This window comes from Vombatus ursinus, unplaced genomic scaffold, assembly GCF_900497805.2.
Source record: "Vombatus ursinus unplaced genomic scaffold, bare-nosed wombat genome assembly UNPS02010219.1, whole genome shotgun sequence".
NCBI classification, from domain to species: domain Eukaryota; kingdom Metazoa; phylum Chordata; class Mammalia; order Diprotodontia; family Vombatidae; genus Vombatus; species Vombatus ursinus.
Window position 1 is genome coordinate 7,208,283 of NW_020949997.1, and position 26,078 is coordinate 7,234,360.

General features: G+C 38.4%; 1 protein-coding gene across 1 annotated transcript in view; it reads left to right on the forward strand.

The window, feature by feature from the left end:
- ACOXL (acyl-CoA oxidase like) overlaps positions 1-26,078 on the forward strand; it is a 521,856-nt gene that overhangs the window by 327,633 nt on the left and 168,145 nt on the right. Inside the window, exon 13 of the mRNA XM_027853786.1 lies at positions 9,222-9,311. Within this exon, the coding sequence (XP_027709587.1) occupies positions 9,222-9,311 (90 nt within the window). The remainder of the gene's footprint in view (positions 1-9,221; positions 9,312-26,078) is intronic.

The window sequence follows — 26,078 nt, forward strand, 5'->3', positions numbered from 1 at the left end:
AAGTGAAAATGTTAGTATGTTGTGCTTGGCAGGGAGGGGGGGAAGTCCCTTTGAAATAGGGGCAAGAACGGAATTCGCTCTCTTTTATGGAGTGCTCTATAATATGATTAGAGCTAGAAAGAGTTCTAAATCTGGAATCAAGTAACTAGCTGTGTAATCTGGGCAGGTCGCATAGCCTCTCTGAGGCTCAGTTTCCTCATTTGTAAGGTGGGGATAATAATAACTCCCCTGTAGGGTTGTTATGAGGCTCAAATGAACTGATGTAAACCAAATGTTATGATTAGCATACTGAAGACTGCCAGGTGGCTCAGTACATAGAATGCTGGATTTGGAATTAGGAAGACCTGAGTTCAAATTCTCCATCAGATATTTATTTGCATTGTAACCCTGGTCAAGTTTCCTGACCTTTCTCATCTTCAGTTTGCTGATCTTTAAAATGGAGAAAATTTATATTAATAATATAATAATATATTAATAATCTTATGTTAAAGTGTCCTCATTTCCCAGGGTTATAGTTTTAACTAAATGAGATAATGTGCATAATGTGCAAAAGGCTTAACAAACTTTAAATGGCTTTATAAGTGTTAGCTACTATTAGTAGAGCAGCTAGATGGCACAGTGGACAAAGTGCTAGGCCTAGAGTCAGAAAGACCCGAGTTCAAATCCAGCCTGAGACACTTACTAGCTATGTGACCCTGGCCAAGTCTCTTAATCCTGTTTGCCTCAATTTTCTCATCTGTAAAATGAACTGGAGAAGAAAATGATAAACCACTCTAGTATCTTTGCCAAGAAAGCCCCAAAATGGGGTCACAAAGAATTCAACAACAACATTATAATTAGTATTACTTTTCTAGATCATAGCAAAGCATTTGATAGTCTCTCTTGCTACTGTGAAAAAGATGAAAAGATGTGAACTAGATAATAGAATAATTAAAGGGATTCAGAACTAGTCAACTGGCCAGACCCATTGGGTTGTCCTTAGGGGTCCATTATCAGCTATCATTCCAGTGGAGGTCCCAGGAATTTGTGCCTGGCCCTGTGCTGTTTAATATATTTTTCAATGACTTAGATGCAAATATGAGTTGCCTTCTTGAAAGATGTGAATGACGTGAAGCTGAGAGAGAGAATTAACCTGCTGGATAAGAGAAACGATGCTTGTTCCCATAGGGCAAAATTAGCAGCAAAGGGCAGAAGTTACAAAAAGGCCTGATATAAGGAAAAACTGCCTAGTGCTTAGCAGTACCATGGAATAGAAAAGTTTGTTGGGGGATGTGCTTCACTGGAAGTCTTTAAGGAACGGCGGGATAACCACTTGTTGGACTTGTTGGGGAGGAAATTTCTTTTCAGGTATGGGTTTGACTACCTGGGCATTGGGGTCCCATTTAACTCTGAAGTTTTTTAATTCTGGATTATTTTAAATGGTATCCAGGAATATACTATGGAAATATAGTACCTATCAGGATCCCTTGCTCTAAGGAAGCATCTTTACCTCACATGTGCAAGCAATTTTCTCCCAGAGGCTAATTGACTCATATAACATACAAAATGTTAGCACTAATAGGAAGCTTAGAGATCATAAAATCCAATGGCTTCATTTTACACGTGGAAAAACTGAGGCCCAGACAAATGAAATGTCTTATCTGAGGCCATGCAGCTCATCAGTGGAAGAGCAAAAACCTGAAACCTGGTCTCCAGATTCAAAGTTGATTCTACCACCCCTGCCTCCAAGAGAAGTCTCTGGCCAGATAATGATGAAATATTCCATAATGGAAGCAGCATATCCTTCCCTAGAAAAGCTTCTTCTACTCTCAATGACCTAACTGGTCTCTTTCATACATAACATCTATGCCTGATATCAACTAGCTCATCTTGAAAGCTGCTAACCCTTAGGAAGAGAAACCTAATCCACAAGTCTTTAGGGAAGTTCTGCCTGGGCTCTGAGTGTTCTTTTATCTGTGCAGGGTTTCAGCACTTTCTCAGGAGCACCTAAACCTCTATGTTTGTTAAATTAGAAACAATATGCACAGAAACATTCAGTTGAGCAGATCTTTAAGACATGCTGCCTACGAATCCTAGCAAATAGATGGGCAGGCAATCAGGATTAAGTAACTTGTCCAGGGTCACACTGCTAAGTGAATGTCTATGAGGCCGGATTTGACTAAGAATAAAATGTAATTTTTTTTTTCATTTTTCCAATGCTCAGCACTCTGTATAATGGAAATGGTAGCAAACTCTGAAAGAAAAGGCCTGTGTTCAAGTCTCAGAGCCACCATTTACTAGCTGGGTGACATTGGGGGAGTCGCTTGACCCTGCCAAGCCTCACTTTCCTAATCTGTAAAATGAGGCTAGTAATACTTACATTATCTACTTTTGGGGGTTAGTATCAGGATCAGATAGCATAATGTACATACAGTATTTTATAAATCTAATGCATTATAGAAATAGTCCCTCTGGCCTTACTTTGACTTTCAAGAATGTCTTACAAACACATATAGCCTCTTTAAATGTAGAATTGAGACAGCTCATTCTTCCTTTTTTTAACATGTTCTTCTAATGCTTAGCACAGTGCTTAGCACATAGTAGGCGCTTAATAAATGTTTATTGATTGATTCCATTTCTGACTTGATTCTGTTCCTGTGATGCTGGACCCTAATAGGAAAGCTTTTGTGTTGTCTTACTAGAAACCTGACCACCACATCACTTCCAAACTATGTCTGCCACCTGCATTCTAGCCCTCCCCCTCCCAACTGCTCCTCCCTCTCCCATCAGAACTTGGACTCTGCTTATAGGTGATCTTTCACCATATCTTACCCAGAAATAGAACATCATGCCACTTTTCTTAGGATACTTCATTTTCAGACAGTTTTCCTACATCTACCTTTGCTCTCTGGAATTCCTAAGGGAACTTTCTAGAAGCATAGCCATGCACTACCTTATATGTGACAGTGGGGAGAAGGGACATAAAGAGCGGCAGCTAGGTGGTGCAATGAGTAGAGCACCAGCCCTAGAGTCAGGAGAACCTGAGTTCAAATCTGGCCTCATAGACATTCACTCAGCAGTATGACCCTGGGCAAGTTACTTAATCCTGATTGCCTCAAAAAAAAAAACAAAACCCAAAACAGGGCATCGTGCCACTTTTCTCGGGATACCTCATTTTTAGGCAGCTTCCCTAGTCTGCCTTTACTCTCTGGAATTCCAAAGGGAACTCTTTAGAAGCAAGGCTATGTACTACCTTATATATGACTGTGGGGAAAAGGGATATGAGGAATAGCATGGACAGTGACAAACAGCCCAATTTGAAAGTAATTGTTGAGCTTTTAAAATATTTCAGAGAAACTTTCTTAAAAAAAGCCGTTATTATCTGTCATGGAAAATATTGGAACCCAAAATTTAGGCCTCAGAACATAAAAAAAATTTAAGACAAAGTCAGTCACATAAGAATCCCCTCTTCAGCACTCCCAGCAAGTGGTCATCTAGTGACCTTGGTGATTGAAGGTATCTGATGAGGGGCAAGCACTACCTCCCAAGGCAGCTCATTACACTTTTAGAAAGTTTTGACTGCTAGAAAGAATTTCATTACATCAAACAGAAATTTACCCTTGTGTGACTTTGCCTAGTTGTTGCTAGTTTTGCCTTCTGAGGCCACGGAGAGCACGTCTAAGCTCTCTTCCCCTCTGAAAGTCATTCAGATATTTGAAGACAGATCAAAAGTTCCCCATAAGTTTTTATTTTTTCTCTCCATGCTTAATATCCTCTGACAGATAAATACGGAAAAAGCTGATGAATTACTGGACTGGCCTGATCCTTATGGGTGAAGAAAATACACTTATGTATGAATCTTTAAAAACAGCCAAGTAAACAAAAGACTAACATGATTACCCCTCCTCCTATACCTGGTGTCATAGAATATTAGAGCCAGAAGGGACCTTAGGGCACAGCTAGGCCAACCCTGTGATTTTATAGGTTGGGAGATTGAGGTTCGGGGGGGGGGCAGTTCCTCAAAATCACACAGCTGGAATTGTAACCCTGGTCCTCTGCTTTCTAACCTAAGATTCATTCTATAATACCATGTACTCTGAGTCTGTTTAGTTTTAAAACTGGAAACTTCAGACTTGCCAAGGATTTAGTTCTCAAAAATGGGGCAGGCACATTTGACATGCTTTATGAAAATTGGGTCAAAAATAAATCTCTTAACTAGTTATAAGAGATTGAAAGTGGCATGCCAGCCATGCTTCATGTGAGTTTTTAGTTTTTTGAGGGGGAAGGTTGTTCTTTCACTTTCAATTACTTCTAATGTTTTTAGCATTTTGTGGACTTCATTACTTCCAACATGTCAAAGGTGTTTGTCGGCACTAAGAACTAGCTTCATTGTAGGTTGAAAATCTGTTGTAAGGGAGTCATGTGGCTTCTGTCAGATTTTGGAGCCAGGACAGCCAACTCGAGCTTACTCAAACAGTCTAGGAAAGCTATACAATCTCAGATTTTTGATGAAATGTTTTATAAAAGAAAAATCATGTTCTTACTCGTTACTGTTTCCAGAGAGTTTTCTCCTGTCTTGGCATCAATCAGTCACCAGCCAAACATTAAGCCGTCCTTTTAGATCGATGGCCATTTTAAAGACTAGTGAGCTCAGCTCACTTTACTCTAATTAATCTGAGAAGAGACTTAACAAATTCAAAGGATATAAAAATAATTTTCGACATTAAATTAAAGGACGGCCTCTGACAAATGTGGTATGGTTGAAAGAACACCAAGTCTTAGAGTTAGAAGACCTAACTTAGAGTCTCACCTTGACCACTCACTGATTGTATGACTGGGTACAACTTAAGACCTAGTTTCTTCATCTGTAAAATGAGGGTTATTCAAGGGTATGGGAGGTGACTGGGTCCATGGTACAGCAGGATAGAATCAATCTGAATGAAAGATTTAGTAGCCTACCAATTTCTAGAGCTCTATAAATAGCAAAGAGCCTAAAAGATGGATTTTGGCTCCTCGGGATGAAAGGATCTGAAAATGGGAAGGATGTTATTGTTGTTATTGTTGTTTTGTTGTTGATCCTTCATTCTCAGAGAGGACCAATGACATCAAGAGGGTGTGTATTGATTTGCATGTAAATTGTATTTAAGGGAGGCAGAGCTGTGTGATGTCATCAACTTCCTCTTCTCCGGAGTCACTGGAATCCAGTGGCAAGACACAAGTCAAGATGACTGATGATGGCCCAGTGAAAGGATACATAGCTTAGTGGAATAATCCTTAGCTTTAGATTCAGAGGACCTGGGTTTGAGTTCCAGCACTAGCATTTTCCACCTGTGTCATCATGGTCCAGTCTCTTCATTCTCTGGAATTCAATTTCTTCATCTATAAATAGAGTAAATGGTCTATAAGAGCACTCCAACTCTAAAAATCCCATGATTCTTTGAACCTTGGGGGCCATCTAGGCCAATATGTACTTTACCAGAAATCCCATCAATGGCATCCTGACAAATACTGAACCCAGATTTTGCTTGAGGACCTCCAGTGAGAGGGAGGTCATCCTGCCTCTACCTCCCAAGACAGCTCATTCTACTTGTAAACATTTTGTTTAGTAGATTTTCCTTACTTATTGCCTAAATCTACCTCTCTGAATTTTCTGCCCATTGCTCTTAATGCTCCCATCTTTATAGCAGCTGCCATAGGTCACATGTGAATCAGATCCAGCAAACATGAGTTCATTTGAATATTAAAGGTTGGTAGTTTAGGTGGCCCCCAGTATGATTTTATGGTTATAGAAAGGGCCCTCTGTCCCTCAAAATACCTCTCTCAACTGCTTGATTGGGAGGAAGCAAAATGGTATGTAGAAAAGGCACCCAGCTTATAGGAAGAAGACCTGGTCTCAAGTCTAGATTCTACCACTTACTGACCCTAGGTTTCATCTCTCAGCTTTGGTTTCTACCCTTTGAAAATGGGGATAATCCTTACTATGTCTACCTGATAGGGCTGTTGTGAGGATTGAATTAGATAATGCATCTAGAGTATTTTGTGAGCTAAAAATTAGTATATACATATCAGGGATTATTATTATTGAGGACATACTGTATAAGTTCTTGGTATGCCCTGCCCCATTTTGGTCATTTGGAGTCAAACAGAATTAAGTGATATTGAGCTGGGGATCGCTGTTTGTCCATTTTATAAATGGACAATGTTCTGCCTATAGGCAGAACAAAAAAAGTTCTAAGTACCTACTGTGCTATGTCCTGAGAGAAATGCAAATTTTATATAAGACAAGATCTCTGCCCCCATGGAGCTTGCAATCTACTCAGGAGGTAAGACACAAAGATAACTACAATTACAAATATAGCAGAGGAGTTCAAAACAAAATGTTATGTGACGGTAAAAGGGAAATGTCATTATTGAGAGGGGGTTGGTCACAAAACGGGAAGGAATCCTGGTAGCAGACTAGAGATGGTATGGGCACACAGTAGGTGCTTAATAAGGCAGACAGGTGTGATACTGTGGAAAGAACACTGCATTTGGAGTCAAAAGTCCTGAATTTAAGCTCTGGGCTGCTAGGTGGCACAGTGGATAGAATGCTGGACCTGGAGTCAGGAAGACTCATCTTTCTGAGTTCAAATCTGGCCTCAGACATTTACTATCTGTGTGACCCTGCACAACTCGTTTAACCCTGTTTGCCTCAGCTCCTTATCTGTAAAATGAGCTGGAAAAAGAAATGGCAAACCACTCCAGTATCTTTGCTAAGAGAATCCCAAATGGGGTCATGAAGAGCTAGACACGACTGAAATGACCAAACAACAGGTATATGACCTTGGTAAATACTTTTAATCTTCTCTTTCCCAACAAATGAAGAATCTGAGTTTCCTAATTTCTAAAATTGGCTGAATGCATGCACTACTTGTACCAGATGATGGGATTTAAAGCTGGAAAAAAAAAAACTTTAGATATCAGCTAATCCATTGGTGCCAAAATCAGATAAAAATGGAGAGACCACTAATTCATACATAAGGATCCCTGCAGTCCACATAGTATTTTAGTTTTAAAATGCAATGTTATTTATGTTTCATTGCATTTTTATTGATTTTGTTAAATATTTACCAATTACATTTGAGTGCAGTTCAGAATGCACTCAGCATTGTTGCAGGCTTTATGTCTGACATCTTTGATTTAGTTCAACCTCCCATTCCACAAATGAGGAAAGACTCCCAGAAGGGAAAGGACTAACCCAAGGTCACACAGCTAATAAGTTGCAGAAATAGGATTTGAATTTCGATCCTTTGACTCCAAGTCAGTCGTCTTTACACTAAATCTCACTGCTCTCATCACGTGAGATGATGTATGTAAAGTAACTATGGACTTTGTAATATAAATCTTCAAGCCTATAACCAGAGTTAAGGCTTAGAGTGCAAACATCTTGGGGAAAGAGGGCTATGACTGAAATTCACCCTACGTTATCAATGTCTCTTGCATCTTACTGGGAGAACAAATTTTGATAAGAGGAAGATATAAAATACCTAAAGGGGGAGGGGGAGGGGGAACAGACTCTAGAAGGGGGTTTGCAGGACCAAAGGCCTCGCCTCATGGTTTTTCCTGGTACAAGCACTGCTTTTATTTGGATTGCTGATTCTGCCACTCTAATGTCTTTAAAATATAAACATAGAGCACAGTAGCCCCCAGAAACTTTCTTGTTGATTTCAAGAACTGAAATCAGTGTTCGTAGAAATGCTAATATTATATCGAGAGCATTGCCACGGCCCAGTGAATTTTCTTTAACAGTGCTAATATGTGATAGCAACTTAGCTGCTTTCTCTTCCTTTCCTATTAATTGTTCTGATGTATAAGAATTGATTTTTTTTTTCTCCAGAGGTGGCATCCCTCTTCTGTAGTTAGAAGGATAGAGAGGAATTATGGCTCAATGGAAAGAGTGATGAGCTTTCCTAATGTACCTGGAGTCATGAGTTTGAATCCTCCCTCTACCCTAGGCTCTGCCACCTGTTTGACCTTGGGCAAGATATTTAACTTCTCTAGATCCCCATTTGCTCTTATGTAAAATGAGTGAATTGGACTAGATGACCTTTGGGGCTCCTTCCAGATCTTGAAATATGATCCTATGAAGACACAATTCCCTAATATTTCTATGTCCATGGGCATTACTGTTTTCAAGGAAGGATGAAAAATATTCAGAAGATTTTGTTGAATTTTTACGTTATTCATGTGAATTAATATTGTGATTTCATCCTTGTGGATCCTTCTTCCAATCCATCCATACTTACTTCCTATTTGACTCTGGTTCAGGTCCTCTCACAAATCCTCCACTGGAAGTCCATCATAGGTATTTAAGGCTGTCTTCTAATTCTCTTGACTTTAGACCTTGTGTGGATACTCCACATAATGTCCATCAGTTCAATTCAGGATACATTTATTAAGTGCCAGGCATTGTGGATACAAAAACAATAACTACTCCCTGCCCTCTAGGAACTTATATTCTACTGGGGTGATGATGGAGAGACATAGCATGTATGTTGTTCAGTCATGTTGAACTCTTCACGACCCCATGAACCAAAAGCATCAGTTTTCTTGGCAAAGATACTGGAGTAGTTTGCCTTATCCTTCTCCAGTGGATTAAGGCAAACAGAGGTTAAGTGGCTTGTCCAGCCAGGATCACATGGCTAATAAGTGTCTGAAGCTGGATTTGAACTCAGGTCTTCTTGACTCCAAACCCAGCGCAATATCCACCAAGTCACTTACCTGCCTAGATAGGACATGTGTATAGATAAATAAATTGGAAATATGTATAAGATAAACAGTAATATCATAAAGGTAATGGCACTAACAACAAGAGGGTAAGGACATCTGAGCTATGCTTTGAAAGAAAACAGGGATTCTAAGAATCAGAGGTGAGGACGTGGGGCGTTCTCGGCATAGGGGAGAGCCTGTACAAAAAGCTCAGACTTAGGAACTGGAGTGCCATGTGTGATGAGCAGCAGGTAGGTCATTCATCCCTTGCTCTCACCACCTGGCCAACCTACCTTCTCTTCTGTCCATAAGCTTCTCTGATGATATCCTTCACAATATGGATTGACGATTTCCAAATCTAGCATCATTGATGATAAACATGGTAGTCTCTAAAATAAATCTGGTAAATGATATGTACAGAACCCCAGCCTAATGAATAAACTGAACATGTATGTAACCAAGGATGTGTTTATTTTCTTTTTCTTCTGGAAAAGGGCTACATGATGGAGAATCGGATCTCAGGCTTAAAATGTGACTCAGATGTGTTTGTGACCTTTGAAGGCGACAATGTGGTCATGCTCCAGGTAAGGTTCCAAAAGCCCTCACTTCCCATAAGTTGTCCAACTTGTAAGAACAAAGAGTCCCCCAAACCAGAGATATTTCTTGTGTTTCGTCTGTTTGAGGTTTTGTCATTGTGTTTGGCAAGTTCTAGCCCAGGCACCATTTGATGTTTACAGTATGTGATGGTGGGCGAGGGCTGTTCTCTTCCAGCTGATCTTTTGATGTTGAATGAGATCCACTTGTGATGGGAAAACTGCTTGTGTTGCATCTCCAGGCAGATTCTCTGGGTGCCAGAATTACTCCCTGAGAGTTTGTCAGGCACTTCTGCAAGGTGATTAGAGCTCAGTTACACACACTGCAACAGTAAACTACTAATTGGTTCCCTGGTGGAAAAACCAAGTGAATTTATCTTCCAAAGGGACCTACTATTTTTAAAAAAAACCTTCATTAATTTGGCCTGAATTAATTCAGAATTTGTGACAATTTGACCTGTGTGGAGTTACTTTATTTGTGAAGACAGAGTTCATAAATAAAACATGACTTTAGGAAGTACAGGGCCCTGGAAAAGAGTGCTGGACTTGGAATCAAAGGATCTGGGTTTGAATCCTACCTCTGCCAGTTGCAGTGTGAATGATCATGGGTAAGTCTTGGGGTCTCCATGTCTTTATCAGTAAAGTGACAGGGTGGATTAGGTGGCCTTTGAATGTCCTTTGCAGCTCTGAGTCTATATATGCAATCATTCTGTGATTGATACATTGCAGAAATTGAGCTTGGGTTTATGATGTTGTAGGTAGGTGATCAGCAACTCAGGAGAAGCTTCCTAACAGGGAGAAGCCAGCGAGGCTCCATCATGACTAACTAGGACATTTGTGCTGCAAAGATTCAACCACAAACTGGCTCACGGTCATCATATAATGGCCTTTCAGAGTGATTATAGTCATAGCCCAAGGCATTCTTACCACAAGGGTGAAAAGAAAACCCAGAGAAAACTCAGGAAAAACTGCCTGAAATGTTGCCATTAGATATAGGGGCCTGGGAAAGCAACAGGAAGAACTGGAAGTCTTCGCTCTGAACCACTAGATGATGGCATCTAGCAATTACTGAGATGTGGTGGGAAAGCAAAAATGATTTGGACTCTGGGCTAAAGGAGAGAAGAAAACCAAGCAGTGCTCCCATATACAGAATATATATCTAAGCAATCTTCAAGGCCTAGAAAGTAGAAGATGGGTAGTGGATAGATTATGTGTGGATTAAGGTTAAACAGCAAAAGAATAAGAAAAGCAACTTAATGGGAAATTATCATTATTAGTGATAATAATAAGTATTATTATTATTGTAATAACAATTTACCTTTATGTAGTGCTTTAACTTTGCAAAGTGCTTTGCAAATGTATCTTACTTGATCCTCACAATAAGCCCATGAGGTAAATCCTACAATTACTCTTCTTCCCATTTTATAGATGAGAAAACTGAGGCTGAGGGAGGTTGTCAGCATGTTATAGTAGAAAGAGTACAGTACTTAGAATCTGAGGACCTAGGTTCATATCCTCTCTGTGTCAGTGACCTAAAGGAAATTGTTTAATCTCTCTCAGCCACAGTTTCCTCATGTCTAAAATGAGGGGATTAGATTAGATAGCTCTTCTCAGCTAAGGTCATACCTTCTACAAGAATACCTCTCCTAGTTCTTCTTAATCTAAATACCTTGCCTCTGAAATTACCCTCCATCTGTCCTGTATACATCTTGTTTGTGCATAGTTGTTTGTATGCTGTTTCCCCCATCAGACCGTAAGCTCCTTGAAGGCAGGAAGTGTCTTTTGCCTTTCTTTGTATCTCCAGTGCTTAGCACAGTGCTTGGCACATAGTAAATGCTTAATTAATGCTTATTGACTTGACTTTAAGGTTCTTTTTAGCTCTAAATCCATGATGTTATGACTTGCAAGGATGATGCAGCTAATAAGTGTCTTAAGTTGGGCTTCAAATCCATTTCTTCTTATGTAGGTAGATCTGTCCTTGTCATCTTCCTGCTCAGAACTCCAGTGGCTCCCTAATTAACTCCCAGATCAAGTCTTCTGGTTGATGTTTTCTTTATAACCATGCCCCTTCCCTATATTTCCAGTCTTAGACTTTAGTCTGTTCCACATTCTTTATGAACCAGCGGCATTGATCTACTTGCGTTTCCTCAAATGCAGCATGCCGTTTCTTGTCGCTATGTGTTTTCGCTGGCTGACTGTCATTATTAGGATGCTCTAACCCCCTGACCTTAGTTTCTCTGGCTTCCTTCAAGACTCACTTCAAATCCTATCATCTGTAGTAGCCAGTTGCCCCAGCTACTAATGCCTTCCCTTCCTCTGATGCCTTATGTCGACTCTGTATATATTTTGTGTGTACTTATTTTTATGTTGTCTCTTCTATTAGAATGTAAGCTTTTTGTGGGTAGGGACTATTTTTGTATCCTCAATGCTTAGCATAGTGCCTTTGCACACAGCGAGTATTAATGTGTGGTTGTTGACTGACTGACATGGAGAAGGTTGGTTTTATTTAAAGCATTAAGCAATTTTCTATAAGCAATCCAGGCCTCTCTCCTCCTCTTCAATTTTGGTCCCAGCTTATGAGCAGTATCTCTCCAAAATACTGATGGACCTGCTCTATATGCTGTCCATCCAATTGCAAACTATTGTCTGGACAACAGGCATTCTATGTCCGCTTGGTTTTTCCAGGGTGGATTTTCATTTCATATTTTTCTTATTTTTTTTTTTGTCCTCTTATCTCCAGCATAGTGTTGTACATACTAATTGCTTAATAAATTCTTGTTGGATAAGATTGAATAATTAGGCCAACCTCTTTTGAAATTAGTATTTTTTGTCTATATGTGTGATTTCATTCATATAGGAAGTTCTTGGTATGGATACTCCTTCTACAGATACAGATGAGCAGTTCATCAATAACCTATAATCTTAAAGAGTTCCTATGGCCATTGAGAGATTTATAGAACTTGCCATAGTCATACAGCTAATCTGGGTCAGATTAACATCAACTCCTGCCTTCCTGTCTCCAAGCCTGGCCCTCTATCTGCTACGCCATGCTGGCTGCCTCTCAGCATAATTCTGGATAGCTTTTCAGAGCTCTATGCTATTCTGGGCCTTGATGCAATCAGTATTAGATCCACAAATAGGAACAGCTAGAGTGCCTCACCAACTAGAAGGAATCCCTCTTCCACTGGGACTCCACATGGCTGTGTCCTGAGATGATGGTAAGCACCTTTGACAAGCATATCTGGTTTTTATTTGTTGCTTGACATTAAGAACCAGAGAGTTGTTTAAGCAAGATATCTCTGTTGTAACATTTTTTCAAGGAATCTTGTATGCTTTTGACATGCATAGAAAACACCTCATTGGGGACCTGCATGGTGGTAGTGTTCTTTACTGAATCAGTCTTCAAACAGCAAACATAGTGAGATTTTATTCTCCATACCTAGAAATCAATTAGGTGACTATAAGAATGTCTTCTGTACAATATGAGCTTCCCTGTTCCCTTTCCCAAACCTGCTCTCAATGCTTGGGTTGATTATTCTCATAAAAATTATGTAGAGATTTAAAAATAGATATATGACTGAATATGGTTATCAGTACTCTCCTAATCACCTTTCAATAATGACAATGTCAGATTTTATCCAAACCTTTGGTTTTCTCCCCCTCCTTTAGTTTAAGATGTTTGGAGAAGCCGTTCCTCTAGACCCACAAAATGACTTTTCAATTTAAAACTCAAAAGCCTGTGGAAGTATTGTTGATAAATCAAAATAAATTAATTAAAAACAGAAAAAAAAAGCAAAATTACTTTTCTTTTAGAGTGGACCTTCTCTGGATATAGTTGATCCCATCCTGCTATTCTTCTCAGCTTTGTTTTCCTTGGTGTCATTTCCATTTCATTACATAGAAAATTAGGGACTGTGATACTAAGAGTTGAAATGCTAGAGGACCACTGTTACTGATGGAGAAAAGGATTTGTTGTAAAAAAAAAATTTTTTTATAGATTTGTCATGTCTTTGTTGTTCTTTTTGATAAATGCTGTTGGAATGGTTTGGCTTTGTTGGTTTTTTCACCAAGCTTCCTTCTACAACTGCTCACTGTTTATGAGGCAAAACTATTCATGATCTTCTATCATCCTCCTCTATAAAGTTTTACAAATTAGCTGATTTTCTGTGTAGTCCTTTGTGGCCTATGTTCCAATTGGGAAAAGAGACCAAGTGTATTCTAAGGTCTCTAGGTTCTTAAAATTTCGTTATTATAATGATTATGTCATTTAAATTTCCATAAAAAATTATGGTAGTCAGTGTCAATATGTGTTCTTTTATCTAATTCTCATTTTTTTGCATCAATAAATTATTTAAATGTCTTTTGAGTTGCCTCAAATGTAAATCTAATCTCATGTTTATTCTTCTAATTTATAATTCTTATTTTGTTTCAACAAGTTGGTAGTCTCACTATACATAGATGGCAAATTCAAAAATGACTCCCAAATCAATAATCAGTTGTTTCCTATCTGCTGAAATATAATGTTTCATTTTTTTGTGATATTTTTGGGTGGTTACCATGTCTCATGCCTCCAACTTTTTTATTGAAGAAAGTATTCATGATTTATAGACATTTGGCTGTGGAATAATCTAGAAGCTATTGGAATATTGTTTTTCTTTTCTTTTCTTATTGCTGAATCACATTTTCCCACATATTTTTCATCATCATCTCCTGTGCCCATTTTTGCACTGGAGTCACCACATATTAAGGTATATTTTGATTTAATTTGAAAGCTCTTATTGATTTCTTCACAGAATTTCTCTACCTTCTCATCTCTACCAATGATATAATCTCTTGGATTTCTCCCTCCATCAACTTTCTTTTTTTTGTTTCGTTTTGTTTTGTTTTTTCTTTTTGGTGAGGCAATGAGGTTAAATGACTTGCCCATGGTTACACAGCTAGTAAGTGTCAAGTGTCTGAGGTCACATTTGAACTCAAGTCCTCCTGACTCCAAGGCCAGATCTCTATCTACTGTGCCATCTGGCTGCCCCTCCTCCATCAACTTTCACCCCAGTTCTCTAAACCATGCTTGCCTGAACTGGTTGCCTAGCTTTCTTCTCAAGAATATGCTTTACTAACATAGAATGCTACCCACAATCTTTTACCTATTTTCTTTCTTTTGAATAAAATTTACCCTTCCAGAGTCATAGGGCAGTTTCATTTCACCAACTCTTAGTGAAACTAATAGGGGCAAATTTGCCTTCTTGCATTAAGATCAATGGTTTCTCTTGCTTGTTGTCTAAGCTTTGAATATTTATGTATACACATGTGAGGCTGTAGGTTTTACTAGTCTTCTTTCTTAGATTTTTTTCTTCTCTTTTGAAATTCTGAGTTTCTCAACTGTTATTCTTCCTACTTCACTGCATCTCCCCTTTATGGTATATACCTTGGGATATGTCTGTAGTCTATCTTTTCCCCATCTCTTTTACTTTACTACCCTTTTAATTAGATGTTCAAGACACCCAGAAAATGTATTCTTTATAAGGTATATACTCCATCCCTAGTCAGAAATCAGTCATTCCTGTATTTTAAGCCATGATCCAGCTATTCGAATCTTATTCTTAGGTACCATCTACTTTGCCAGCAGTTCACTTTCCAAGCTGTCCAACTGGTCAATGTCAGATCCAGGATTCAATTTGTTTCTATACAAGATTTTTGTCAAATAAAGGCATATCCTAGAAAATGTTGCTCCCTTATCCAATCATTAACACCTCATAGCTAAACTGCATTGTGGACTTACAGACTCCTGCTGTAATATTGCTCAGCCCATCACTTATTTACAACAACGATCAGAACCTTCCCCCTGTAGCATTTCAAACCAATGGCCCATATACAGTAATATAGTTATTGTGTGATACTATTGTTGCTATGTGTTTTGTATTTTGTTGTTGTTGTTGTTGTTATTTTTATAGCAACCCAAATGATAAGGCAATTGACAAAAATTTATTAGATACAAAGACAAAGATGAAATAATCCTTGCCCTATGCCAACGTGGCTGTATTGCTTTCATCATTGTTATTTGTGCCCATGTCTTGTTTCTCCTACTAGATTGTAAGCTTCCTAAAGGTAATAACTTCTCATTTATCTTTCAATTCCTCTCAGCTTCTAAGCACAATAGTTTGCACATAGTAGGTATTGAAGGAATTAAATGAAGCTACTTTGACCACTTTCCATTCTTCTTTGTCTAGAAGAACAAATTGGGAAATTTTGGCCCGGATGGAACTACAAAAATAGGGCCACGGCTGGCTGGGTTTCATTTAGTGCTCTGTGGGACTTACACTATGCTTTGATTCAATTTATTCCCTGGTTTAATGTTTCAGTCAAATATTCATCTGACATGATGAGTTATCCTGAACTTTTCAAAATTATATTAGCTCCTTGTAAACCTGTTGGGCTCTAACCTTACTACTGATGCTTAGAAATAGTCAACTTTGGGGGCAACTAGGTAGAGCAGTGGATAAAGCACCAGCCCTGGAGTCAGGAGGATCTGACACTTACTAGCTGTGTGACCCTGGGCAAGTCACTTAACCCTGATTGCCTCCAAAAAAGAGAGAGTCAATTTTGAATTCAAAAAATAAAATAAATTTTGAGTTCTAGGAAGGATAGCTAACGCACTGGATGGCATTCAAAATTAAAAAAAAATTGGCAGGTTTTTAACACTGGGGTCAAAGGTAAAAAAAGTGTAATTTAATAAGGCTGCATGTTCAGTCTTAACCTTGGTTTCAAAAATAAATCAGCTTGGTTGGTATAAGATGAGTGAGGCATGGCTTAGATAGTAGTTGCTTTGAAAAAGATCGGGGGATTTTAATGGACCACCAATTCAATATGACTCAACAGTATGTTATAGCAGCCAAAAAATTAATGCAATCTTGGACTGAATTAAGAGAGACATTGTGTCAGAAATAAGGAATTGTACTCTGCCCTGGTAAGACCACATCTATTGTATTATACTTTATTTTGCACAACATGATTTTTTCATTTCAAGTTTTTTTCTTATTTAATATATTTTATTTTCCCCCAATTATATGTTAAAACAATTTTTAACATTTTTTAAGTTCCAAATTTTATCCCTTCCCTGAGATGGTGAGTAATCAGATATAGGTTATATATGTGTAATCATGTGAAACATTTCCATATTAGTCATTTTGTACAAGAAGACTCGAAAGAAAAAGAATTAAAGAAAGTGAAAATAGCATGCTTCAGTCTATATTTAAATAATTTCAATTCTTTCTCTGGAGGTGTATAGTATGCTTCATCATTAGTTCTTAGGGATTGTCTTGGATCATTGTATTGCTCAGAGTATAGGTAAGTCATTCAGTTTTTAGTTGTACAATGTTGCTGTTACTGTGCACAGCATTCTGGTTCTGCCCACTTCACTTTGCATCAGTTCATGTATGTCTTTCCAGTTTTTCTGAAATCATCCTGCTTGTCATTTCTTATAGTGCAATAATATTCCATTATGATCATATACCACAGTTTGTTTAGCCATTCCTCAATTGATGGGCATCCCTTTGATTTCCAATTCTTAGCTACCACAAAAAGAGCTGCTATAAATATTTTTGTACAACACATTTTTAAGAAGGAATTTGATAAGTTGAAGTGAATCCAAAGGAGGGCAACCAGTATGATAAAGGCCTTTAGCTCATGATTTTGGAATCTTGGTTAAAAGAATTGAGCCAGAAGAAGAGACAGTTTGGAGCATGATAGTTACCTTCAAGTACTGCAAAGGCTGACACAAGAAAACAACATTAGATGTGTTATGTTTATTCCCCTCCCTTCTCCACCCTCCAATCCCGACTCCCTGCAGAGCTAGAAGTAAATAGCGAAAGTTACTAAGAGACAAATTTAGGTTTGAAGGAAGGAAATTTTCTTAATCATTAGAACTATCAGAAAAGATAATGGGCTATCTTGGGAGGTAGTAAGTTCTCACTCACTGGAGGTCTTCAAAAGCTAGACGGCCACTTGTCGGTTACGTGTAGAAGGAATCCCTAGGGGCAAGCTAGGTAGGGGGCACAATAGATAGAATGCTGGTTCTGGAATTAGAAAGACCTGAGTTCAAATGTGGCCTCAGATAGTTTCTGGTTATGTGACCTTGGGCAAGACACTTAACCTCTGTTTGCCTCAATTTCTTCAACTATGAAATGAGGAAGCACCTACCTTATAGGGCTGTTGTGAGGATCAAACAAGATAATATTTGTAATATGAGCACAGTGACTCGCTCATAGTAGGTGCTATATAAATGCTTATTCTCTTCCGCTTCCCTTCCTCAAATCTGAATTGATGCTGTTCTGTGAAACAGCCCAGGCAGTACAGACCTATAAGATTCACCCTACTATTGATTGCCTGGCTCATCTTCATCATAATAGGACGTGCATGGAATGGCTCACATTTGGTGGATTTTCCTTAGGATTTCTTTATTTTTTTCCTCATCTCATTTGCTCATAAATGTGTCCATACATTTTGTGATGACTTTCCCTATTTTTCTTTCCTCCCTTCTCTGATTAAGCTTTGTAATGATTTGAGTGAAAGGCAGAATGGCATCATGGAGTAAGGGTCATCCTTGGTGGCAAGAAGATGTGGGTTCAAGTTCTGCCTAGAACAGGTTATGTGACCTTGGACAAATCATTTAATGTCTCAGTGTCCCAGATAATAGTCTAAGATATGACAAGCGACAGAGAGCATGCTGATTTACATTGATAAGGTTCCTCACAAGGAGCTCCTTATACCAATGACATCAGGTCCAGTTTAAAAAAAAAAAAAGGATGTGAGTGCTAGGTAATAATGTGAAGTATAGTATTTTCCATCAGTAAAGGGAGTCACCCCTCCTGAAGTGTCTCTTCGTGGAGTAGAAGTGATTCTAGGCTCCCAAGGTTATGCCAGTGGAATGCAAGCTCTAGAAGGTTCTATCAATCTAGAAACACTTCAAGGAAAGATCCCATAAAACTACAAGTTTTGATCAATGCTAGGGTGGGAGAAGTTCAACCCTAGAAGGAGGGCCATTAGGCAACTCATGAAGCTGTTAAAACATAGAAGAGTCACAATCTGCGTGAGAGAAGTGCCCCTAAGAGGCAGATCCCAGGTCCTTGACATTAAAGTAACAAAGATAAACTTGAATCACTAGACTTTGAGCCAAGCATTTATATCATGAGAATGTCTATCAATTCCATTGTGAATTTCTAAATATACAGGAAATCTAGATTACAAAATAAATTATCAAAACAGCTACTTGCCCTAAAAAAAGAACTTTTTATTAATGTTATGCGACTGATACCACAGCATGCTTACGTATAATTTGTGATGCTATGAGTAGTTGTTCTGAAAAATTGCTTATACTTAGCATTTCCAAATTTTGGCTTTAGATTTACTGGGGTTTCCTATGGAAGAAATCATTTGAAACTGAAAATAAGACCTCTCATTTCATTTGTGCTTCACCACAACTCCATGAAGAGGCAGGCATTATTATACCTATCTTACAGATGAGGACACTGAGGGACATTGAGGAAGAAGGGGCAAAACAAAGGATATTTAAAAAATACAGTTCTTTGTTAATTTCTGTTATTGTTAATGTCAGAAAATTCCACTGTGTGGCGCATGGGCGTCATTTTGTGATGTCACTTCTGTTACGTGGAAGCTTGAAGTTTTCAGCAGACTTGGGACTAGGGTATAGGGCAGAGGTAAATGTTTAACAATCAGTTCTCTGGTGGGAAAATGAACACAGGACAGACTTTTAAGTATGTCGTTGTTTAGTTGTTTCAGTTTTGTCCAATTCATTATGACCCCATTTGAGGTTTTCTTGGCAGAGATACTTGAGTGGTTTGCTATTTCCTTCTGCAGCTCATTTTACAGATGAAGAAGCCAAGGCAAACCAGATTTGATTTCAGGAAGACGAGTCTTCCTAACTCCAGGCCCAGAACTCAATCCAATGCTCCACCTAGCTACCCCGTTTTAAAATATAATCTATATTATCAACATTTTCTCCATCACTTTCTTAATTCTAGACAATCTACAAAACAATAAATCAAGCCCAGATTTGCTGATCACCCTGAAAATTTAATGATAAACTGTGGTTTGACTTGACTCCAGTAAACCCCCGAATAGGGGTGAGGATTGGACCCGCAATTGTCATACTTTGTCTAGGGTACACAAACACTTTGACCCTGCTCTTACTCCTTTAAATGATGATTTCTCTGTTACACTTAAAATACTCTTATTTACAAAGATTTAATAATCAACATGCAATTATAAGGAATGTATCTATTGTGTAAAGCAAAATAGTCTGCAGTGTTCCTTCTCTTTCAGAGTCCTAGGAGACTTTCTTATTCCTCCTTGAATTCCTCATACCCCCTAGAATATCACAGGCAGTAAATGAATATTGAATGATGAGTAAATGTAGAAATGAAGTCCAGAGATAATTCCTAAACCTCCTCACAGTCCTATAGTCTCCTATCTGAAGAGCTTTGAAATGACCCAAAGACATGAATACTTCCATGGATCTGTCTTCTGGTCAATATGAATACTCTGTGGATTAATGCAGATCACACAGGATTATACTGTGGGGGTGGTGATATAAAAAGGAGGGACAATCAAGCAGACAAGAAGACTAAATTTGTAATCCACAAACTGAGTTAGTTTGCTAACTTATACTCAATTAATAAATTAGCCAGACGGGGAGCTACTTTGCTTTTGAACCACTGAATCATTCATTCATTCTACAAGCATTTATTAAAGGCCTATTGGGTTTAGGTGTTGTGGTAATAAAGACAAAAAAATGATACAGGTCCTGCCTTGAAGGACTTTTTGTTTTATTTTGGGGAAAAAACAGTATGTTCACAGATATGTGCAGTATAATTACAGAATCATTTCATGGTGGGAAGGTACCAGCAGCTTGGAGTGTCATAGAATCTCACACTTGGAACTCCTCTCAGAGGATGTTGAATCATACACATACCTGACCAAGAACCACTGTAAAACATTCTCTACAAGGGTCATCAACTTCCATTTGAAAACTTCTTCTTATGGGGAGCTCACTACCTTATGGATCTGCCCGTTTTCCTCTTGTACAACTCTGATGGTTATGACATACTTTTTCTTAATCTCAAGCTAAAATTTCCCTCTGTAATTTTTGAACTTGGCTGTTGGGTTACTATATTTTAAAGCATAAAATTTTCCTTCCAACTAAGTTATTAAGCAAGAACAGAAACGGTCATTGGCAAGGGGAAGAGGAAGAAACTGGGAGATTCTAAGGATGTTGAAGAAGGCAAACAAATGGTGGGCCAAAGTAGATTAAGAATCAGTAATAGTAGTTATAATATTTAGAATAACAAAAAAAAAGAAGAAAGTAGAATAACAGTTTGCTATAATCACCAGAAGGCATGCCGGCCAGCCAAATGACCCCTCACCAACTTAACACATAGTAGGCACTTAATGAATGGTTATTCACAGACTGACTAATTGGGAGACCCAGACTGAACAAGGACTGGGAAATGAGAAATGCGGGAAAGGAGACAGCCTGTCCTTCAGCTCTACACCTATCAAGGGACACAAGAATGGAATGAAAAGGCATTCATTAAGCACTTACTGTGTGCCAAGCACATAATATGCAGAAATGCTAGGAATACAAATAAAAAAAAAAGAAGCAAAAGTTCTTAAAGAACTCACATTCTGACTGGGGAGATAGCACACGTAGGAGAGTTAGGCTGCCAGATAGATGGAAAGGCCCAGTGGTCTTTAGGGTTCAGTGGGCATGTAGATGGCAAGACAGGGCAAACAGAGAGAAACTGCTAATAGGCCTTAATAAAACACCCGTTTTTAAGCACTTGGAAATTACATTAAAAGTCTAAGTCAATTTTAATGAGTTGTTAAAAATGAGGTGTTTTAAGAGGAGCAGTGAATGTTTTCACAGAAATGAGCTAGCCTGCCTGCCTTCTGTCCTTCCTTCCTTCCTTCTTTCCTCCCTCCTTTCCTCCTTCCCTCCCTCTCCCCCTTTCTTTCCTTCCCTCTCTCTTTCCCTTTCCCACTTGTTCTCCCCCTCCTCTCCCCCCCCCCCCTTTACTCCCTCTTGCAGGAAGGAGTAAAAAAAAAAAAAAAAAGACTAGGTAGGTCACGGTGACCATGTCTATCACAGAGGTTTTATCTGTCCAGCAGGAAACCCTAATAGGATCAGATGTTAGTTAAAATGTACTGCTGTACCTTCTGTAGGAAACCTTAAATCATTATTAAGTTCTGTGATTTTTCATTCAGCACTCCTTTTTCAATAAAACTGTGGTTCCCTTAGTGTGGACCATTTCTGGTTAAAGTAATAATGATGATTATGATAGTCTTTTTAATTCAGAAGTTAGGTTCTTCATCAACCAGGTGTTTGCTGTATAAAAAATATTGGCTTCCAGGCCCTGATTAATTGTGATGAAAACTCTTATTCTTAGAAAAGAAATGATGAATATACTTCCCTCTTCTCAAGAGGAAGGTCAGAGACCATGTGTGTGAAGTGTTGCATACCCTATCAATCAGTTGTGATCACTTTGTTTAACTGCTTATCTTTTTTAAAAAGTAGAATTCAATGATTTTAGGGACTATATAAAATGACATATAAAAACTAATTTTTAAACAATATTGGTTAGAAAAATAACCTCAATGTTTTGTCCCCCACAGTGGAAAAAATTCACTCTTTTCAGAAAAGAGGAGAAAAAAGCACACAGTTCTTTAACCCATAGTTGACATTTAGAACAAATGAGATGCAAAGTGTTTCACATGTACTGTTGTTTTAAGAGGCGAATTAAATTAAGTAATTTTTATAGAGGAAGGGACTTTACAGATCACCTGGACAAGCTCAGTCTGTCCTATTTTATAGATGGCTCAGACAGAGGCTCAGAGACAGTGACTAATATAATTTTTTTAAAAAAATGTTTTTGTTGATATTTTATGTTTTTTAAACATATATCACCATAGTATCCCATGTATCTCTCCCCTTCCCTTTCACAGAGCTACATTCCATATGACAAATAGTATTTTTGGAGAGGAAAAAAAAAGTCAATATGACTGATCTATACATAGAAAAAGTCTGAAAACATGTGCAGGATGTAACATGTGAACCTCCCATTGCCACGAAGGAGTAGGTTGGGGGTGTCTTTTCATATCTCTTCATTCATGTTCTATTTGATATTTACAATTTTGTTACATTTACTTTTGATTTTTTTGGTATGTTGTTCTTTCCTTTTATATTGTCATAGTTTTGGTGTATATTGTTTTCTTGACTCTGCTTACTTCATTCTGCATTAGTTCATTTAGATCTTTCCATGCTTATATATATTTATCACACACATCATTTCTTGTAGCACAGTAACGTTCCATTACATTTGTGTACCACAGTTTGTTTAGCTATTCTCCAATTGATGGACATCTACTTTTTCCCAGTTCTTAGCTATCACAAAAAAAGTGTTGCTATAAATATTTTGGATTACATGGAGACTTATTGTCATATGGCTTCTTTGAGGTATAAGCCCAATGCTGGAGTCTCTGATTTAAAGAATATGGACATTTTAGTACCATTTCACAACTCTACCATCAACATATTAGTGTGCCCATCTTCCATAACACCTCCATCATTGACTATTGCCATTTTTGTCATATTTGCCAATTTGCAGGGTGCAAAATGAAACCTCAGAGTTGTTTTGATTTGTATTTCTCTTATTATTAGTGATGTGGGGCATTTTTTCAAGTATTTGTGAATACTTTGCAGTTTTTTTCAGAACTATTCATATCTTTTGACCATTTTTCTATTGAGCAATGACTATGTCTATCTATATGTAGATACCTATATCTACATATACATATAGATATATAGATACCTATATATGTATGTATGTGTGTATTGTGTGTGTTACTTATATATCTTGGGTACCAAATCCTTTTCAGAGAAATTTGATACAAAGATTTCTTTTTCCCCATTTGACTCTTCTGATCCTAGATGCATTAATGCAGAAGCTTTTCAGTTTCAAGTTCCCACTTCTGCTACAAACACAGTATTATGTTCCTTTAGTTACTTTAATTTTTTTTAAGCTGGCTCTATTCCTACTGACTCTCTGGCTCATCCCTGAGCCCTCTTCTCATTTGATATCCCTTTTCCTTTAGGGTTTTGTTTATTAGTTTTTTTTATCTACTGCTTTTATCTGATTATATATTTTCTCCCTCTTTTTTTCCCCTTTCAGTAGATTCAGTAGATTTAGTCAAGTATAGATTGCTTTTTCCTCTTCTCTCCTTCAGCTAGTCCTGTTCCTTACTTTTGAAATTTCATTTTTGTGCCCCTTTCCAAAAAAGAATTTCTCTCACTCTCTTCATTATCCATCCTCTCTGTTTACTCCAGACCTCATTCTCTAATTCATGACCCCTAAAATTATCTGGTCTCTTTTGTGTATTCTGTGCACAATCAAAGCTTCTAAGGTATTCATTCTAGGCTCTTTAGTCTAGGTGCTTTCTGCCACTGCCCTGTAGGACTTGCCTCATGGATTCCCATCTTCCATTGTACCTTGCTTCCAGAACAGTGTCAATTGTAAATGTCAGAGAGGACCCAGCCCCATGGCTGGGCCCCTTCCTCACTATGTCCCTGATTATTCAGCCAAGTACTGATCTATACTCTGTCTTGTAGACTTTTTTTTTTCCTACATTTGCCTGGAAATCTCCTTCCTAGGTCCATGTTCTCCCAGTTCTCCAGATGCCAGTCACCTCTAAGTGTTTGGGTTCCAATTCTCTTCCTCCTAGGACAAGTAGATTTTTCAAGCACCAAATCCCTCAGGCCTCATCCAGTGTAAGGTCCTTATCAGTCTTCACCAACTATCTCTTTTCACCCCTGGAAGCATTCATCAGTGGAACTCCCTCCCACATCCAAAGTAAGGTCTCTTCCCTTTCCCTCCCTTTTCAATATTTCTCCTTTCCTCCTCACTCCCTATAGGCTCTTCTCTTTCTGAGGCCACAGAGGTCACCTTCCACTCATTGCTAGCCCTTAATTTGATCCCAGTGCATCACTTGTACTTCTCTTCCCCCCTCATTCTATGTACCCTCTCATATTGTAATGTGGTCCCACCAAGGAAGCATTAATGTGTGAACAGGATGTTACCAGGTTCTGTCCATAATACCCCTTGTTCATTTCTTCAATGTTACCTCTACCAGATTTCTGCCTTGTGTGCATTTAGAAAGAAATCTTTATTGGCCTCTTGCCATTCTGTTGCTGTTACTGTCCTTGCCTGCTATATTTATTCATTCCTCCTGCATTTCTATTGTTTGAGGTATTTGAGAAGCAAATGATCTTTTCAGGTCAAATGCTCCTTTATTATTAATGTCCATCTTTTGCCTTGTACAGTTAAGTTCAGATTTGCAGAATTGATCACCCTGGGCTGTATCCTGAGCTCCATCACTCTTGGGAACATGTTATTCCATTCCCTCCTCTTTTTCTAGTGGGTACAGAATAGTCTTGTGTTATTTGAATGTCCTTTCCTTTGTATTTGAAGGTTTTTCTCCTGACAGCTTACAGAACATGTTGCTTCTGAATTTAATTATTAAATTTGACCACTGTACATCTTAGAGTTTGCAGCCTTGGATTTTTACGGGAGGTGATCTGTTAATTCTTTCCATTGGAATTTCATTTTCTATGTTTAGAAGTTCTAGGCAATTTTCTTCTATCATTTCTTTTATTATGGTGTTCAGGTTTTTATCTTGTCACATTCTTCTGGGAAACCTATGATCCTTAGGTTGTCTCTGCACATCCTGTTTTTGAGTTCTGTCTATTTTGCTTGTATAGCAAGTATATTTTCTTTTCTTTTCTTTTTTTGCTTCTTTTCTAGGTTGTCCTTCACTTCTGTGTATTTGCATTCCCGATCTATTTTTCTCTCTTTTGTTTCTTTGATGAGGCTTGTCATTGCAAATTCAAATTTTTCTATTCCATTCATTATTTTTGCTGAGGGGGACATAAATTCTGCACTCAAAGGTCTTATTTCTCTTTTAAACCACTTGGGAACAGCATGTGGTGCTTCCATGTTCTCCTCCAATTCCACGGGGTCCTCTATCTCATCAAGTGTTAGATCATTTTCGTTTGTTTTGCAGTATTTATTCATAGATGCCTGAACTCATTTACTTGATCTGGAGGCCATATTTCTTTCTGCTGTTACTGTTTTTCCTGTTGATTTATTGGTGTTCAAGGTCTTTGGGTTTTCTTCTTCCTGAAATCTTTGGTATTTTCAATCTTTCTCCCCCTATTTTCCTTACCTCTCACTTCCCAGTTCCCTCTCCTCTAATTAGTTTCCTACCATACTAGGCAATTCATGGTTCATCAGCCTAGGTCTCTGCCCCACCTGACTTTTGACTTGTTAGAACTGGCCCCCACTGGATGCTGTGCTCTTTCCCTCAAGCTTGATGGAGTTGTACACATCTTCCCACCTCACCCATGGTGTCCTTCCTGGTGACTTGTTCTCTCTCTGTTCTTCAGTTCTCTGCCCTAGCACCAGCAGTTCAAAGCCTATTTTCTCCAGTATTGCCAATTCAAAGCTTTGCAGCACTGGTACTTCTGGGTTACAGTCCTGACAGGTTTTTGCTCCTAAAGGGCTATGGCCGAGCTAGCTCTCCTGGGTTGAGAAAACTTCCACAGCCTGAAGTTGGGATCTCCATGACACTGGAAGGAATGAGGGGGAGCCAGGGGATAGGGGTGGGTGCTGATGTGAGCCTATGTCATGT